Genomic DNA, 18,398 nt, shown 5'->3' with positions numbered 1-18,398 from the left:
GCCTTTAAATGAATTAAAATGAATATTGTGCCCAAATGTATTGCTTGTAAAGAATTTAGATTTGTAAGGCCACTTACTCAACATATGAGTCTGCATGTTGAACAATGAAAATTAATAATAAAAATCAGAAAACAGGACAAAACAAATCATACCAGAGGTAACATGGATATTAATATCCACAATGCCCTGAAAAATAGGATCTTTAACTATCCTACCCAATGGCTGAGAAAAAGCCAGATCAGAGCTATCCAAATTTTTATGCTTTCCACAGGGTAGACAGAGAAGCTTTGCTTTGTAGATCTCATCAGATGATATTATTTGATTGAGGGGACCAGTCATATGCCCATTCTGTGGGATAGGCAGAAATAATTGGACAAAGATAGTTCCCCCATGTAACCTAGACTGTCTTGAGAGGTTTTATAGACGATAACATGAACTTTGAATTGCAACAGGAAACCTACTGGGAGTCAATATAGCTTGGACAGTAGTGGGTACGTGACCACGTAGTTCTTAAGGAAGTCTCATGTTGCACAGCATGTTGCAGTAATCCAAAAAGGCATTCATCGTGGCACAAATGTTTGAGCTGGACTTCCCAATCTAGAGACTGATGCAGTTGCCACGTGATATTGTGCAAGGACTCTCCTAGCCATGCCTACTACACACTTTTTGAACAGGACCCAATATCCTCAAATTTACACTAGTTCTAATAGAGAAGTTGCCTGATGATGTGCTCCAGCACAAGTCTGAAAGCTTGGAAGATTAAACCTCTGGTCCCAGTGACCAACCCAGATTGGATCCTGGAATATTATCTTGTATTATATTTGCCTTCATTTGTGATTGCAACCCCATTCAGAACCAATGTGGAAAATTACCAGTTTGGGGATCCTAAAGCCCAGAGTTAGGTAATCACTCCTGCTAGAATTGAACCTAAACCTATTTCTTCCCTGTCCAAGCTTCTACAGCTTTCAGACACTGAGAAAAAAATTGAGAGCATCCTTCATTGGTTGATGTTGAGAGGTGCAGCTGAGTCTCATAAACATATTGATAAAAACACTCAGCTACGTATATCTCTCAACCCCTGGCTGACGAAGCATAATGATGTTACCTGATCTTGTGCCATTGGATAACTACAAATCAGTAGCTCCATAAAAATGTAAAATAGGAGTGGAGATAAGCAGTGGGGTCCTGCAAATCAGAGTTTACCAACACCAAGAGGAACCAAATCTGGAGAAAGGAAACTCTTAAGCCCTGAGCCAGTCCAGAATGATGCTATGGACAATGTTACCAGAAGCTGGTGAGAAATCAAGGAAAAATCTAGACTTCTTTACTCTGACATTAATACTGTATTTAAAGCCAGCAGCTTTAAATGGTATGATACAATGTGGAAAATTCATGCTGATTCAGAGTGCTGAATGTCTTTAACGCGTCTAAATGAAAATTTACCGTAGTTACGATGAGTGTATAAACTCTAACAAGAACAATACTAATATTCAAACAAATTTAAAAATTATGAATAATAACGAAAATACATGCTACGAAAATACGAACAGTAAAATACAGAAAGAAAAATAGAAAACAAACAGAAATAACTTTCCTCTTCATCCCAGCAAGTAAAAACAATTTTAATAGCTTATCATCATTTCTAAATACAACATCATCTGATTAATGGTTTTGTATTAAATATCAAATTTGGATGTGTATGTATTTGTGTATGCGTGTATGTATGATTTAAAACTCTTATGATTCAGTCTAAAGGTTAATTAGGTTGCTGATGGTGTTTTAAAATGTATGTGAATAAACTTATGAATATGTATTGTATATAAGAAATATCAAATCTCACTGAATTGTGAAGTTTAAACATTTGAACTATGCATAGATCTGCAACATTTAATAATACTGTGTGTGTGTTGTGTATTGCCTTAATTTATAATTTTCTGAAAACTGCTTTTTTTTAGCAATTTACTTGCCATAAAAATAGTTACGAATGCAGTTTTACAACCCCAGCTATTAACATGGAGAAAGGACCTAAGATTATTAACATTATTTTAAAAGTTGAAAATATTAATATATCTTGCGGTGATCTTCAATATTATCCTGATCCTGAATTTATTCATTATGAACTAATAACTGATTTGGAACCTGACCTGGAATTGAAAATACATGTAAGTTGTGAATTTTTAAATTCTTTGTCTTAAAACTTCTCTTTTAAACAATTTTCATTATTTGAATTTTACTGCATGGTTCATTCTATTTTTTTCCCCATTTCTCTAGAAAAATAAAGATAACTTAAATCTTTCTAGACGTGAACTTGAGGTTTTCATATCTGATACGAATCTGGTCAACATAACATTCAGTGTCCAAAATATTTCAAATACAGCTACTCGTAGCATAATACACTGTAGAGCTAAGCAGGAAAAAACCTTTACCAGGAAGATTAATAAGTCAAGCGTGAAAGTTTATGTGAGTAAATATTGACTATATATGTTTTTTAGTTTGTATTATTAAATTTTATTCTTACAAATATTTATCTGAGTTTGTAAATAATATCATATTGATACTTCAAAATTAAATTTTACCATATGCTAATTTTTATGTCTCCTTTCTGGAAACAATCCTTGGCATTATATACTGTAGATAGAATTACACAGCTTTCAATGTGAGTAATGCTTGAATCTAAGCATTTTAGAATCTAAGCATTCATCTAATCTAAAACTCCAAGCTGTGCATAGTCAAATCCAAAGCAGAAAATTACTTTGGATCTGATGTGGATGCATGTGCTGTATTTGTCAGCTGCACTTTGGAGAATCTGAAACTCTTCCTGGCTCATCTGAAATATACATGTTGGTCAATATGATCCATGGAAAATGCACATTTAGGATTTGGGGCTATGCAGCACTGTGGAAGATCAGGAAAAAGTGTGAGCTGTTTTAAGTTCTGGTGACAGATAAGCAAGTGTGCCTACACTGATTCCAAGGTATTTTTCCTGTTTTGGATCAAATGCTACTCATCTCTAAAATGAAATTATACCTTCTGCTTATCTCTCAGAGTTGCAGTGTCAATGCAATTTCTCAAACTGGGAAGTGTCTCTAGCATTTTTTTTTATTCGAGATTTTTGTCAGTTGAGAATAATATTTCAGATGCTGCATGAATGCACAATGCACATAAATTAATCTTATGGGAGCAGGATTCCATGAGCAAGCAGTTGGAAACTTTTGCTTTGGTTTTTTACTTAGAACATGTCTACATATTCCATACCAATCCTTTGTAACTTCAGAGTTGGAAAGTGTTGATTTATTTCTGTCTCAGTTATGGAGTGTATGATGCTGTAGAAAGCTAGGATTACTTGTTTGTCTGGTTTTTTTTAATATTCTGGAACTTTATTTCTGTCAACCTTCCAACTAACAGACTGAATAAAAGTAGGCATCTTCAGGAACTTTAAAATCCCAAAAGCAATTCCCTATTGAGTACATCATTCTGGCACAGAAGAAAGCAAAACCAACTCTAAATTTTCCTGCGCAATCCTGCATAGTTAAAAATGAGATTCATCCTCTCCTCCCATGGAACGGGTCACATTGTCCAATTAGGAATCAACCTGTGGTTTTAATAACAATCTATATCTCGGCAGACACCTGCAGACATGTCCTTGGATCTCATGGTTGAAGATTGTAGCCTATGCATTCCATCTCACCCTTCCCTCTCCCTATTTCATTGGCAAGTTGAAAAGCAATGATAGTCACAGGAAACTTAAGCGTTTTTCAATCTTAACAATTTCCCTATTGAGAATAATCTTTCCTGATTCCTGCTCTGGAACTGGAATGCTAATATGATGTGTTTGAGGTACTTCCTTAGCAAAAGCCGCTAGTGCTGAAATTGGTAAGAGTTTATTTCCCTTTATCTTCTTGAAAGGCTCAATGGGCAACTCATGTGCCAAGCAACTGAGGGGATTTCCCCCGTTTCTTTCTTTCCCTTTGTATCTGATTGTTCTGTAGAGATTGTCATTACTACAGGACCTGTGTAACAGTCATCTTAACTCTTTGTTCAGTATTTTGACGGCAGATGCTAAGATGATCAAGAATCACTTTTGGATGAGTTCTGAAGATTTGAAGTGAAAATGGTGGTAGTAGATGGAGGAAGAGGGAGAGATTTATTTAAACTTATTTCAGTTAACCTTTGTTGAAACTAACCATGTGTATGAAGTTTTAAACAGACAGTTCAAATCTAATCAAGGAGATATATTTGAGATTACATCACAAACTGTATCCATTGCTCTTATATTTGCCTGTAATTTCCACTGTTTCATTGCCTCGTCTTTGATCTGGAAATAGCTTTTTAGAAAATTCATTGTTGTCTTTTCCTGTTTCAAGTTATTTGATAACATTAGCAAACTTAGCTAGCAATTTATTTATTCCTGGTTCCAAAATATTGTGAAAAAGTCAAAAGGTATAAGAATCTATATAAAGTCTTATAAGATATTTAATTTCTTCCTCTTTCTCAACAGTTTCTTTCAGCATTTTTCTATTTATTTACTAATGAATTAATAAAGTGCTTAAATAAAGCAAGGAAACCAGACACCAGATATCACTAATCATGACATGTATTATTGCAATACAGTCCTGTAAAATTGGACAATATTTCCTGGCTGAAAATAATATCTGAATAAAGTCTAGTATAACATTTCTTTTCTCTAGTTTTTCAGGTTATAAAAGTATATCATATCTTGATCTATACAATTTAATATTGTAGTAGTTAGCCCTGTGTTGTCTCCTTTTCTGTATGCTTTTCTCTATAGATCCTCTTATTTGCAGACACAAATTCTCTACAATTTTCCATATAATCGGGAAAATAAATATAATTTGTGAAATAAACAGAATATCTATACACTAAATATTACAAGTAATCTGCATTTGTTATGCTTAGCATACACGATATTTGCTCTTCATTTTGACAGAGGAGAAATTGAACCTCTGCTTTTTAAAAATTTATTTACGTATTTATTTTCATCAAGCATGAAGTAGATAACAGATATAAGTATAGACATGATTATGAATACATGAAATTAATTTGAATACAAGGGAATATTAGGACAGGAATGATAAGCAGTTTGGTGCGCTTATGCACACACCCCTTAAAGACCTCTTAGGAATGGGGAGAGGTTGACCGAAGACAGTCTAAGGTTAAAGTTTTGGTGGTGTGGGGAAGAAACCACAGTGTCAGATAGTGCATTCCAGGCATTTACAACTCTGTTACTGAAGTCGTATTTTCTGCAATCAAGTTTGGTGTGGTTTACCATAAGTTTGTATCTATTAGGAGCTCGTGTGTTGTTGTGGTTGAAGCTGAAGTATTCATTGACAGGTAGGACATTGTAGCAGATAATTTTATGTACTACACTTAGGTCTGATCGAAGACGGCAAAGTTCTAAATTGTCTAAGCCAAAATTTCAAGTTGGTGGCATAAGGTATTCTTCATTTTGAGAGAGGAGAAATTGGATCTATGCTTATGTTGCATACTATTCTGTAACAAAGAAAGATCTCTTGTTGCTTAATTGGAAAGTGCATTTTATCTTTCAATAATATTTTTCTTGAGTGCTGTCTAATTAGAAAGATAAGGTATACGTCATGCCCCATCAGAGCCTGAGTCTGTGGAAGAAGATGAGCCATACCTGGAGCTGAGGGAGACCGAGGGGGCGGCTTTGCCAGGGCCCCTTAGGAGTGGGCAGGCATGCTAGCAGGGAGAAACGGGGCCAGGATGAACAACAGAGGGTAGGCAGTGGAAATGATGAGCGAAGGAGTTTAGTCGATGACAAGAACCGCTCCCTCCTGATCCCCAAGCATGGAGAGTGGAGAGAAGGTGGGAACAGAGCAGGCCAACCCAACAATTCGGGAGAAGAACGCCCCACACTCTTCACAAGGCACACGTGGGGATTGAGACTTAAGGAGACATTTTGGGAAGGATCATTTGTCGGAAACAAATGCTGAATTCATGGAATTTTGTGTGCTGTTGCTGACATTTGGAGTTTCCTGACTTCTTGCTTTATTTCTTGCTTCCTGGACTAATTGCTGTGTTCCTTTGCTTCCTGGATTCATTGACTTATTCCCTTGCCCAGCTGCATTTCTTACTTTAAAGCCGTTGTGCTTACAGCATTTTGCTGGACTACTTGCAGCCAGAGGCTGCTGGAGGTGTGTGTGTGTGTGTGTGTGTGTGTGTGTGTGTGTGTTCTGGGACTTGCCATAATGTAGGAACACTTGGGGGAAATTTGGTGCAAAGGAGCAATTTGAACTATCAGCTAACTGTATTGCCTCTGTGCCTTACCCTGGGTCATCACAGTATAATCAAATAAATTTGAAATATTTGTTTGTTTGTTTGTTTGTTTATTGGATTTATATTGCCACCTATTCACACATGGCGACTCAAAGCAGCTTACAGAATATAAAACCTCATATAAAAACAATAAAGCTAATAAAAGAAGTGTCATATAATAAATTAATATAATTACTATCAACTATTTTGTAAATATAAAGAGTATACCAATTCCTTTTATCCCTATATCAGATCCTGGATATACTGACTGTAATCTTTTATAAAGATATAATATATAAATAATATACAATATCTAAATCGAGGTCTTATTTATCCATAGGTCAAGGTAGGGAATTATGTGCATGAAGTTCCTAATGAAAACAAAAACTATTCATTCTTCTACATTCTTTTCTTAATCCCGATAGTAATTGCGGGTAAGTAATTGCATACTTATCTCTATCCATTAATTTGTTACAAAACAGTGGCTGCATAGGATAGTCAATGAAAATAAATTAAATGAAAATAAACCAAGTCATTTGATACAGCTCAAAGCTCTGCCAGTCACCAAAACCATCAGCTAAACCCACTCAGAGTCATCAGAGAGCAGTTTACCCATAATCATCTCACAGCTCAAGAAATTCTGCTTATACTGCATCTGACTAATGATCCATCCTATTCTTTTCTCTCCCTTGCTATATGCAAAACCTTTCCAAGGCCTCAGACTGAATTACCTAAATTCTTCAGTTCCATCAACAATAATGAACCCTATAGATTTTCCTTCCTAGGCAGAGGCCTCCAAATCTTGTCAAGATTTGCAACAGTGTGAGATGACAAAACGGAAGGCATTTGAGGAAAGAAAACCATACTCCCAAAATTTTGGAGGTTGCTAAGGCTTTCTACTACTAACTATAGTTCTACTATTATTCTTAGATTTTTTTGTAGCTTGCAGATACTTTTATTGTATTGATTTAAATATATTAAATGTCAGTTTTAACTTGCCCACTCTAAGCTATACCAGTTTTCAGATATTTTTGTCCTTTTAAAACAAATTATAAACATGTATGCATTTGGACAGATGGCATGTTAACACCTCTGTTAATTTAATGTTAGTTTTTTTAGTTGCCGTTCTTGTCACCCAGCGAAAGTCCAAACAATTAAATCAAAAATTGAGTGAACATCTGGAGCTATTGGAATGTGAACTTCGTAAAGAAATACGGGAAGGTAAATTTATATCAGCAGAATGCATGTGAATGAATTGACATTTGGGTGTAAAAAGTCCCCAGAAATGGTGCATTGTTTTTATGCAATTATTTTATCATTGTATCAAATACAGAAATCTAGGTTTGTACCTACATTACCATGACAGAGTTGTAAAGGAAAGCTCTTTTTCCTCAAAAATCCTTTAATATTCTTTATAAAACCCTTTGTAAAATTGTCTTGTAAGCTTCCTTTACTATTGCAAAGCTTTAGTGCTCATTTTAGCTAACCTCCCCTTTTTCATAGGAAAGAAGAACTATGTATACAAATAAACAAATATAAATAGACCTACAAGGTCTACTCTCAAAGAAAGAGGTCAGTAATAGATTAATGTATGTACCATATTTTTCGGAGTATAAGATGCACCTTTTTCCCTCAAAAAAGAGGCTGAAAATATGGGTGCATCTTATACACTGAATTCAGCATTTTTTTGACTTCTGAAACCCCGCCCCCTTTGCAAAAATGGCCGTGCATAGCTTGTAGGAAGCTTTCAGAGAGCTCCTGGGGGCTGGGGAGGGCAGAAATGAGCAAAGAATGGACCATTTGTTGCTCAGTTTTTGCCCCTCCAGCCCCCAGGAGCATTCTATAAGCTTCCTAAGGGCTATTCATGCCCCTTTTTTGAAAAACAACCAATTTTTTTGCTCATTTTTGGGCCCCCTAAAGCCCCCCCCGGAACACTCTACAGGCCTCCTAAGGGCTATTCATGTCATTTTTTTGAAAAAAATGGGCCCATTTTTGTGAAAAACGGGTCGTTTTGGGGAGGTTTGCAGAGTGCAAAAACTTTTTTGTTTTAAATTTGCCTCTTCAAAACCTTGGTGCGTCTTATACTCCGATGCAACTTATACTCCGAAAAATATGGTAGACCTTGCTAAAATCACAAAGAATGTACCATGAAATTTATTAGACTAGACCCGTGCCACAGGTGGCATGAGGAGCCATTTCTCAGGGCACGCAAGGTGTTCCTGAACTTCCAGTTTGCCCGTAGGGCTGGTTTTTTGCGCTCCGGAGGCTTCAGGGAAGCTCCTTAAGCCTCCAGAGGGGGCAGGGGGCTGTTTTCACTCTCCCCAGGCTCCTATAAAACCTCTGGAGCCTGGTGAGGGCGAAAAAAGTACCCCAAAGATGGGGGGAGAGCTGGTGGTTCCTATTTTTCTACTTGTATTTTTACATGCTTTCAAACTGCTAGGTTGGCAGAAACTGGGACAAGTAACGGGAGCTCACTCCGTTACATGGTGCTAGGGATTTGAACCACCCAACTGCTGACCTTTCTGATCAACAAGCTCAGCGTCTTAGACACGGAGCCACTGCATCCCTATGTTAGGTTTAGCTACACCTAAAACACATGATTTCTCCAATTTAATATAGGAAACGCTATTCCTTAAATATCTCTTATTATATTTTTGTATATTAAGAGAGAAACTGTTTTTATGCATTTATCTTAAATCTTCATGTGATTGTAGGAGCCTGATCTGAAACATTATGCATAGTTGTCTTTATTGGAGTTTGGATTAAACTCTTCCACAGAGTATTATTGCTGATCTTACACAAAATATTTTTTTGATATCCCTTGGTCATTTTTCTGTTGTATACAAAAATGTATTTTAAAAATATTTTTAAAAAAGTCAGTTTTGCACATTCCACAGAAATAAATAGATGTACACAAATGTATGCACAAACACACATACCGATATTTAATTCCTTTCCTTATTCCTTTCCAGAATCACAGTAAAAATTGTTATTAGGATATAACATTATAAAAATAAGCACTACAGCAGACTTTTTTGTTTTATAGGATTTGTTGAACTACAAGTTGAAGAATTGGATATAGTTGATAGCTTTGGGACAATTCCATTTCTTGATTATAAACATTTTGTTCTTAGGACATTTTTTCCAGAGGTAAATGATTATTTGTCTAAAACGAACAAGTAATTGAAATACTGTATTTCAATGTATTAAATGTAATCCGCCTAACTCCATTACAACTCTAGATGATGTATGCATAGTGTCCCTTTTTTCAAAAATAAAATAGACCACAAAACACAAAAATAACATCTTGAGAAACAACTAACATTTTACAAATCAGATAGTTGATAAGAATCTGCTTTGAATTGTACCATTTTAAAATGCCAAAGATCATTTCGTTTGTAATCGAAAAAGTTTTTCTAATTCATCAATCAATTTTCAAAGTATTATCTTCCTTCAATATGGTGGAATATGGAGATAATAAAAATAGAAGTGAAGTTCAGGGTTCCTTCCCAACATATGCAAATCGTTGGTATTTTTAAAAAGAACAAATATTGCAGTATTTTCTATCAGAGTTCTCCAAACTTTAAGACTTGTGGATTTCAATTCCCAGACTTCCCCGGCCAGTCTTAAAGTTGCTAAGTTCTTGTTTATTTCTTTATTTTATTGAGTAGTGAGAACTTTCCAGTTATAAAGGGCCAGTATATCCTGGTGGTGCCCCCCACTCCCCACCCAACAATCAGTTTCCATTCTCTGTGGATAATGATGTAGAGTGAATAAGAAGGGTTTCAGATGACAAATATTTCAGCTTTGAACCAGCATTAGTTTTATTTTTCTTTTCTTAAGAAATGATTTCTGAACATGTAGTTTTCAGTATGTAGCCAATTTACAAGCCCAGTTTCTAAGAATTTTCAGATCACTTTCTTTTGTAGTTTAGAGAAGGAACATTCAGAACACATCATTACATCTCATCAAAATCAGCATCATCTTTATATTTATGCTGCAGATGTTTAGAAAATGTTTAATGATGTATTCACAATTTTTTTGTTTAGGCTGTAGGTATTTCGTCTATATTTATTGAAGACTCTAATGAACCTCTAGTAAGTATAAGTACCAATAATTTTCATTCTTTTAAGTTTGATGTGCTTTTAAAAATATTTCTAAGATTTAGATTTTTTTACAGAATCTAGAAATATTGCATATCCAAGCTGGAACAGATATTGCAAGAACTCTGAAAAGTTTTACTCAGAGGAATAATGTGTTCCTTTATCCACCTCCTTTGTATTTCATGTAACATCAATATCTGTAGCAGGATTTCTAAATATTAAAGTATGATTTTTGCAATTTTAAGGATTAAATATATAGAACATTAAAAATATGTGAAGAATAATGTAATTTATGTCTTTCATTTCTTTCAGAGCAAAGACCAGGGTCTATATGCATTAATTTGTAACAAAAAATTTCTTGTTACTCTGATTCACATTCTTGAAAAACAGAAAACCTTTGATATAAAAGATAGGTATGCTATAAAATTTAAATTCTGCAAGTTGTATGAAACTGTGGACAAATTAATAGACACCAAATGGTCATTTTTTTCATTAAAATAGTCAAAATATTTTTGAACGTGTCTTCCTTGTTCATTTCTTCACTTTTTGAAGTCAAAATAAGTTCTTCACATCTTGAATGAATATGTCAACCTGGGCTATGAAAAGCCATATGACTCTTATTAATCAATAATTTCACTTTAATCTAGCCTTTGCATTTGGCAGATTGTGTGAATACTTACTAACTGAAGTTGATGGGGAAATAAGGAGTTTATATTATTTATAATAAAAGCCATTTTTAATTCCAATTCAAATGTGAAAAAATTGTGCAAGTTAATTTTCTGTTGCATAATTTGTATAATTTGAGCCATTAGGTGATTGAAGAATAACCAGTTTTATTGTCTGAACAATACACAGGTGATTATTGATAAACACTAGTTTTATGCTTCCTGTTCTTTTCTTCACCTGCAAAATGGCTAACAGAGTTATAATATTTAGATTCTTAACTGTAAACAGTACAGAGTTGTTCATATTTCTAGCCTTGATTGGTGACCTTGCTAATAAATGCTCTGCCAGGCTATCTTTGGTGACCTTGTCAATAAATGAAGTATCAATCCTATCTTTTAAATAGACCTATTATATTTAGTAGTTGCAGAAATCATCTCATGTTTTTGTATGTCACATGACAAGATATGGGTGAGTTTGGATCAAGCTGGTGGTGTTATTATACGGTAATAATTCAGATTCCTAACATTCAGAATTATTGTAACCTGTTTTTCCCCTCTCTTTAAACAGATGCTTGTTTGCATCTTTTTTGACAATTGCACTACAGACCAATCTAGTCTATTTAACTAATATTCTAGAAATTTTGACAAAAGATTTGATGGAGCAGTCTAGCAATATGCAACCTAAGCTGATGCTAAGGCGCACAGAATCAGTGGTAGAAAAGCTGCTTACAAACTGGATGTCAGTTTGCCTTTCTGGTTTCCTTCGGGCAAGTATTATATATTACATGTTTTTGCTATAAAACATCAGTGAGCAAGAGACTGATTATTTGCATGCAGATTTTCCTACTCACATTTTCCACACTTGATCTCCTAGCAGTGTTGACTTGCTTTATTTTGAGACTGTGGGCTGCTGGCACAAGCTCTGCAGATAACCTCTTATTTTAATTAAATTAAATTTCATAAACTTGGTGTTCTGAATGCATTAAATAAATTCAGATTGATACGCGAGGCAGAAGTAACCTATTACTTTAAACATTCCTGAATATTTCCTGCAGAAGCCACTTAGACATGGTGGGGCGGGGGGGGGGGATCTGATCAGCTGTATGTTAATTTAATTCATTACATATCATATTTGTTACAGCTTTTCAGGATTCATATGCCAAATATAGATACAAAGAAATAGCTTGGTTTCAAGGTTTGTGTAAATTGAAAATGCATATTTTTCAAAACAGATTTGAACTACAACTGGGGCATACTTAGTACTCCCCCTTCCATTCTTTTTCACACCACATTCATTAAACAATTGCAAAGGGATGCAACAAAAGACAATAACTGTGCTTCATTTTCTTTCATAGGAAACAGTTGGGGAACCATTCTTTTTACTTGTAACAACTTTAAATCAAAGGATTATCAAGGGTCCTGTGGATGTAATATCTTGCAAGGCCCTATACACACTAAATGAAGACTGGCTATTGTGGCAAGCACCTAAATTCAGCACAGTGGTATGTTACCTAACGAATTTATGACTGGAACCAGGACAGTTTGTATGAAAGAAGCATATATTCCAATAAAAGTTTTGCATAATATATTCTAAAAATCAAGATTCAGTGCCAAGAAAGGCTGACTCTTTAAATTAATTTAATTGATAGACGTTTAATATGCCTTAGTATCTATTCATCTAGTTATGGAAATTGGCAAAAAATTATTATATTATTTTTAAAAAAAATTTATTGAAGATGAATTAGCCCCAGAAAATTGAAAACAGTTCCATTCGATAAAAATTCCTCTAATTTTTTTTTTCATCTTTTCAATCCTGCCTTTGTGGTAATAAGTATCTCAACACAATCAAAGCATGGCTGTGTATATAGGTCAGAAGTAGCATAAAGCTCAGTGGAATTATTTTATCATTCTGTTTCTGAAACTCTGCTTAGTGGTTTGCACCACCCACAAACCAGTCATTTCAACAGGAAGCAACTTTCAAAATATGCACATAATACCATCCCCTTCTTATCAAGGAAGCAGGGTTGCATGTTATTCAGTGGTGGGATTCCAAATCTTTTCCTACCGGTTCTATGAGCGCGCGCTTTGCGTGCACACGCACACTTCGCGGGCGCGCAGCACTCAAAAGACTGCCCTCGGTATCAGCACTGGTGAACTGAGCTGTTTTTTAGCTCAGCTGAGGCACAGCAATCCGCTCTGCCGTGCGAATCAGCTGAGGTAAAAAACAAGGGAATATAGGACAGGGAACGATGGGGGCGGGAGGGCGGGGCCAGTCATAGGTGGTTGCCGGTTCTCTGAACTAATCAAAATTTCCACTATCGATACACCAGAACCGGTCCAAACTGGCTGAATACCACCTCTGATGTTATTCATGCACTAGACCAGGGGTGTCCAAACTTGGGAACTTTAAGACTTGTGGACTTCAACTCCCAGAATTCCCCAGCCAGCCATGCTGGCTGGGGAATTCTGGGAGTTGAAGTCCACAAGTCTTAAAGTTCCCAAGTTTGGACACCCCTGCACTAGACTATACAAGTAGTCCTTGACATGCAACAGTTCATTTAGTGATCGCTCAAAGTTACTACAGCACTGAAAAAAGAGACTTTTATCTCTGTGAATGGTAAGAGGGAAAGCATATATTGGAAATTAAAGGAGAGCTATTTATGTGTCCATAGTTTTTGTGGTGTTATAAACAATTCCCTCCCAATATGCTCAAGGTGATATAAGTAGTTCAGAACTGTGGGAGAATCCCAAAACCATTCTGATAGTTTGTTCCATCCCAGGTGTACCACCTGATGCTCATTTTTTTCATGTGGAAAAGATCAGCTACAGAGATGTTTGACAGGATAGTGTGGAACTAACCTCATTCTTTAGCCCCTGAAATATTCATTATCAAATACTATAGGTTTTCTGTGAAATTGCTTCTCTAAACTACTTATTTAGAAAAATAAGCACAAAGGAAAAGAAAGTGAGACAAGGGAAGAAAAGGTTTTATTTGTACAGTTTAAGGCCAAGTTTTAGTTTAGTCTGAAGAGGATGGGAATTCTAAAAAGCCTGTGGTTTACTTCCTATGTGTCTGCAAAAAGCCCTGGTGATTGTGTTTTCCTTTAGCTGTAGATTTGAGAACATAATAAAGTAAAACTCAGCAAACTGTTATTTGTTACCTTGAATTACTGGCGTAATAATAAGTACTACCCTAAATAAATACTACAGGATATAAATACTAACCATAAATACTACTCCGAAAGCTTGGAGATGGTAGATTTTATCGAATTTATCTGACAAAGACTGGATCATATAGGAAAAAGAATTGCAGAGAATGAATTATGGAAAGCGGGAGACCCTTGTCAGAATGAAAACATTGGACAAGCAGTGATAGGACATAAGAAGTAATAAAGAAAGAAAACAGAGAAAGATTGTGTGTGAAAGTTGTTCATTGTGTATGTATCTGAGGAAAAAAGAATGTGAATTTGGAGGAAATAGGATAATATTTTAGAAATCAGTGAATGCTATCTTTCCTGTTAGATATTCCTAATAATTCTTATTATGTGTATTTTCCATCCAGTTTCAACTTTTAAGTCACTTTGAATGAATATTCACACTTTTCCAGGTATTAAATGTTGCCTTTGAAAATATCCAAGAAAATGAATCCAGTGGCACTACTCAGAGCATCCAAGTTAAAATATTGGATTGTGACACCATTGGGCAGGCCAAAGAGAAGATCCTGCAGGCCTTTCTGAACAAGAACGGATCCCTCTATGGTCTCCAGCTAAGTGAAATGGGCCTGAGTAAGATACTAATAGTGCTATAATCGTTATAAATTCAAAAATAGCTTTTTTTGTTTTTGTTTCTCCAAAACTATCTAATTCTATTTTATTTTTTACTTTTAATAGTATGGTTTGCATTTTTATAAACTAAACATTAGTATTTTTCTATTTAACATATTAACTATAAGATTGACATGTTGAAGTTATTTAGTATAATTTGTTATCTGAATACGTCTTGGATTTTCTTTTGTAAATACATTTGTGGCTTTTTGCTAAAAACGCACAATAGAAATGCACCCCCGTTATGCCTTTGCTCTGCAAGCTGCACCGCTCTCCGAATGCTTTCAGATACAATTCAAGGTGCTGATTGTCAGCTGTAACCAGCATGTTGGAGAGGGGGAGGCTATATAAATTGAACAAACAAACAAAACCCTCCACAGCCTGGGCTTTATTTGTAGAACTGCCTCTCCCCATTTGTTTCCATCTGGGGCATGTTGTGAGTCCCATCCGTTACAGAATGTCATCTTGCAGGACTCAGAAAGTGATCCTTTTCTATTGCAGCCATAGAGATTAGACTGACCATGACCCGGCTGACTTGCCAGAAAGTTTTAAGGCTTGGATTTGATTCCAGGCATGGGGGCTGGGAGGTTCGTAGAAGTCCGTGAGGTGTTGGGATTTACTCAGTTATCCTGTTAGGATTTATTACATTGTTGGGTCTGAACTTTATTTTGTACTGTGTTTTTTATAAATTACTAGCCATTCAGATTGTTACAGACAAATGGAAAGTAATAAAATCAAATAAAATTTATCCCATCATAAAAAATCTAAATTGCATCAGTGAGCAAGGATGTAGCATTGGGCACAAATAGTGTGCTAGGACAATGCTGCAATTAGTGTAGCAATTTTTGTTGACCTAGAACAGCGATGGCGGACCTATGGCACACGTGCCACAGGTGGCACGCGGAACCATTTGTCAGGACACGCGAGGTGCTGCACTGTTAGCTGGCCAGCGCACAAGTCACTTCTGGTTTGCTCGGAGGATCGTTTTGAGCGCTCCAAAAGCTTCAGGGACTGTCTGGAGGCTTCCCTGATGCCTCCGGAGGGCATCCGGGGGCGCGGCGGAGGATGTTTTCGCCCTCCCCAGGCTCCTATAAAGCCTCTGGAGCCTGGGGAAGGCGAAAAAAGCATGTAAAATGGGGGGGGAGCATTGCATTATGGGTGCAGCACGCCCGCACACAACCCTCCTGTGCTCCCCCCACTTATGGCACGCAAGCCAAAAAAGGTTCGCCATTGCTGATCTAGAATATGTACTGGCAATATCCCTTTCAGCAGTGACAATAGCACACTTACGTAGTCACTTCAAAGTTTTTCACAAAATTCCACTGTGATAAATAATTTGGGGGAAAGTGAAGAAATGACTAGGGAAGGATGGTGATACAATTGCAAGCAACAGCTTTTATGTGAACCGTACAAAATAAACAATACTATACAAAAAGCATAACATTTGCTTCATATAATATTCTGCTTTAATTTAACAGGAAAAGGCCACTCTTACCTTTTTAAAAACTAAGTGCAGATTAATTATTTTATTTGTGTTGTCAGCTCTTGAATCAGGTTCCCAAGCAAAAGAACTTCTTGATGTAGACGGTTCCTCCGTGACTTTGGAAAATGGAGTTACTAAACTGAACACCATAGGCCATTATGGGGTAAGAATAAACATCCAAATGTGTTGAACATTTGCCTTTGTTAGGGGAGTATTAGGCAGATGTTAATTTATAACATGTATTTTCATTTTGTTAACATGCAGAGAACATGTAAAGTATGACAATTTGATACAGAGTTCAAGAAAAGTAAGAAAGATGCTTTATTGTATAATTTCAGGTTTCAGACGGAGCAACAATTACAGTATTTAAGAAGAAACAAGATATATCAGCTGGTAAAACAAATAACATATTTATATAATATTTTGGATTTTTGAAAATTTGTGGTAATTCTTTGAATTATAATTGAATTACAATTCAGAAGTTCATATGAACTGAGAATATAGAACTAATTTTAGATATACACTAATATAAGAACTAAAATTGTTTCACTGAAGAAAAGTTAAACATTCTGTTCTCAATATTGGGCAGCTGTATGATAAGCTCATCTGCCCAGTCCAGGATTTTAATTCTCTCCAAATCGAACAATATCAAAGACAAATTGAATACTTCATGCCTTGCAAAAATCAACTCCTGGCAAACCCAATTTTGAAAAATTAATTGAAAACCAATTGAGTAAACATTTACTCCCTCTAGATGTTGGGATTACTATTTTCTGATATTTGTAAGCAAGCATCTATTTCCACTTAAATATTAATTGTACCAGTTAATAGAAAGGACTACCATGATTAAAGATCTTACCATCTACATTAGCAGTAATCTGAATAAGAATAAATTTAGCTAACCGTGTATGTTTCAGTGCATTTTTCCTGAGCATCAGCCTACTTTCTAGGTCATAGCTTGATCTTTATGTGTGCATTCAGTTTATCCTTTTCCCCCCTCTTCACCATGTTGACCAGATGGAGAATATTCTGAGGACTATTGCCATCTGGTAAGTCAGCTTAATACCTAGTAATTAGTCATTTGTTTAGCTCCTGAATCGCAGCATTTCCATGAACATCTGTGTAAACCTTTCTTATAGATATTGCCAGATGCAGAAGCAGCCAAAGAAACACAGAATGCAGAAAATAAAGGAAAACAAAAATTTAAAGTCAAAGAAATGTATCTGACTAAACTTCTCTCTACTAAGGTGACTCCAAGGTTCTATCTCTAATCATAAAAGAATGATATAATGCTATAATTATTCAGTGTATATTCTATTACCTTACAAAATGCCTTGCTTGCATGTGAAGGCTAAAAAGCACTGGGAAAAAGAATATATGACAAAACTTTTTATTTCATATCTAAAGCAACAGCATTTTGGAAATGCTTTATATATAATTGCATACTGACATCATTAAGTACATATAATTACGCACTAAATCATAGTTGTGTACATCCATATATATAAGAAGACTCCCTCTTTGACTTACATAAATTGAGACTCAATTACACATAGAGGGGCTCTACGAAGGGCTGCATTCATGACACTTTATCAAATGATTGTGAGGATAAAGTGTGGAGATTGAGGAAAATCACATATGCTATCACATTGCCAAAAGTATTCGCTCAGCCATCCACATAATCAGAATCATTTGTTAGCGAATACTTTTGGCAATATAGTGTATATTGTGTCAATCTTCCTAGATGAAAACACACACACACACACAGTGAGTAATGAAATACTTTTTTGTTTTGCCACAGGTTGCTATCCACTCAACTGTTGAAAAGCTCTTTAGAAGCATTTGGAATTTGCCCAACAATAAAGTCCCAGTTGCTATTAAATATTTTTTTGATTTTCTGGATGCTCAGGCTGAAAATAAAAAAATTACAGATCCTGATGTGGTTCATATATGGAAAACCAACAGGTAATTTATGTGCTCACTGTAACCTGGCAGCATACAGCATATTCTTGCTTTTTGGCAGAAA

General features: G+C 35.6%; 1 protein-coding gene across 1 annotated transcript in view; it reads left to right on the top strand.

Moving 5' to 3' along the window:
- Positions 1-18,398, top strand: part of PLXNC1 (plexin C1) — a 60,218-nt gene that overhangs the window by 33,192 nt on the left and 8,628 nt on the right. The window contains exons 13-27 of the mRNA XM_081958272.1: positions 1,956-2,162; positions 2,272-2,460; positions 6,638-6,731; positions 7,408-7,518; positions 9,344-9,447; positions 10,347-10,394; positions 10,713-10,813; positions 11,634-11,832; positions 12,421-12,567; positions 14,673-14,850; positions 16,432-16,535; positions 16,711-16,765; positions 17,390-17,421; positions 17,512-17,619; positions 18,174-18,337. Of these exons, the coding sequence (XP_081814398.1) occupies positions 1,956-2,162; positions 2,272-2,460; positions 6,638-6,731; positions 7,408-7,518; positions 9,344-9,447; positions 10,347-10,394; positions 10,713-10,813; positions 11,634-11,832; positions 12,421-12,567; positions 14,673-14,850; positions 16,432-16,535; positions 16,711-16,765; positions 17,390-17,421; positions 17,512-17,619; positions 18,174-18,337 (1,841 nt within the window). The remainder of the gene's footprint in view (positions 1-1,955; positions 2,163-2,271; positions 2,461-6,637; positions 6,732-7,407; positions 7,519-9,343; positions 9,448-10,346; positions 10,395-10,712; positions 10,814-11,633; positions 11,833-12,420; positions 12,568-14,672; positions 14,851-16,431; positions 16,536-16,710; positions 16,766-17,389; positions 17,422-17,511; positions 17,620-18,173; positions 18,338-18,398) is intronic.

The sequence above is a fragment of the Natrix helvetica genome (genome assembly GCF_964273705.1).
Source record: "Natrix helvetica genome assembly, chromosome: 6".
NCBI classification, from domain to species: domain Eukaryota; kingdom Metazoa; phylum Chordata; class Lepidosauria; order Squamata; family Natricidae; genus Natrix; species Natrix helvetica.
Note: the sequence above shows the minus strand (reverse complement) of the source record. Positions and strands in the feature narration are given on the sequence as shown.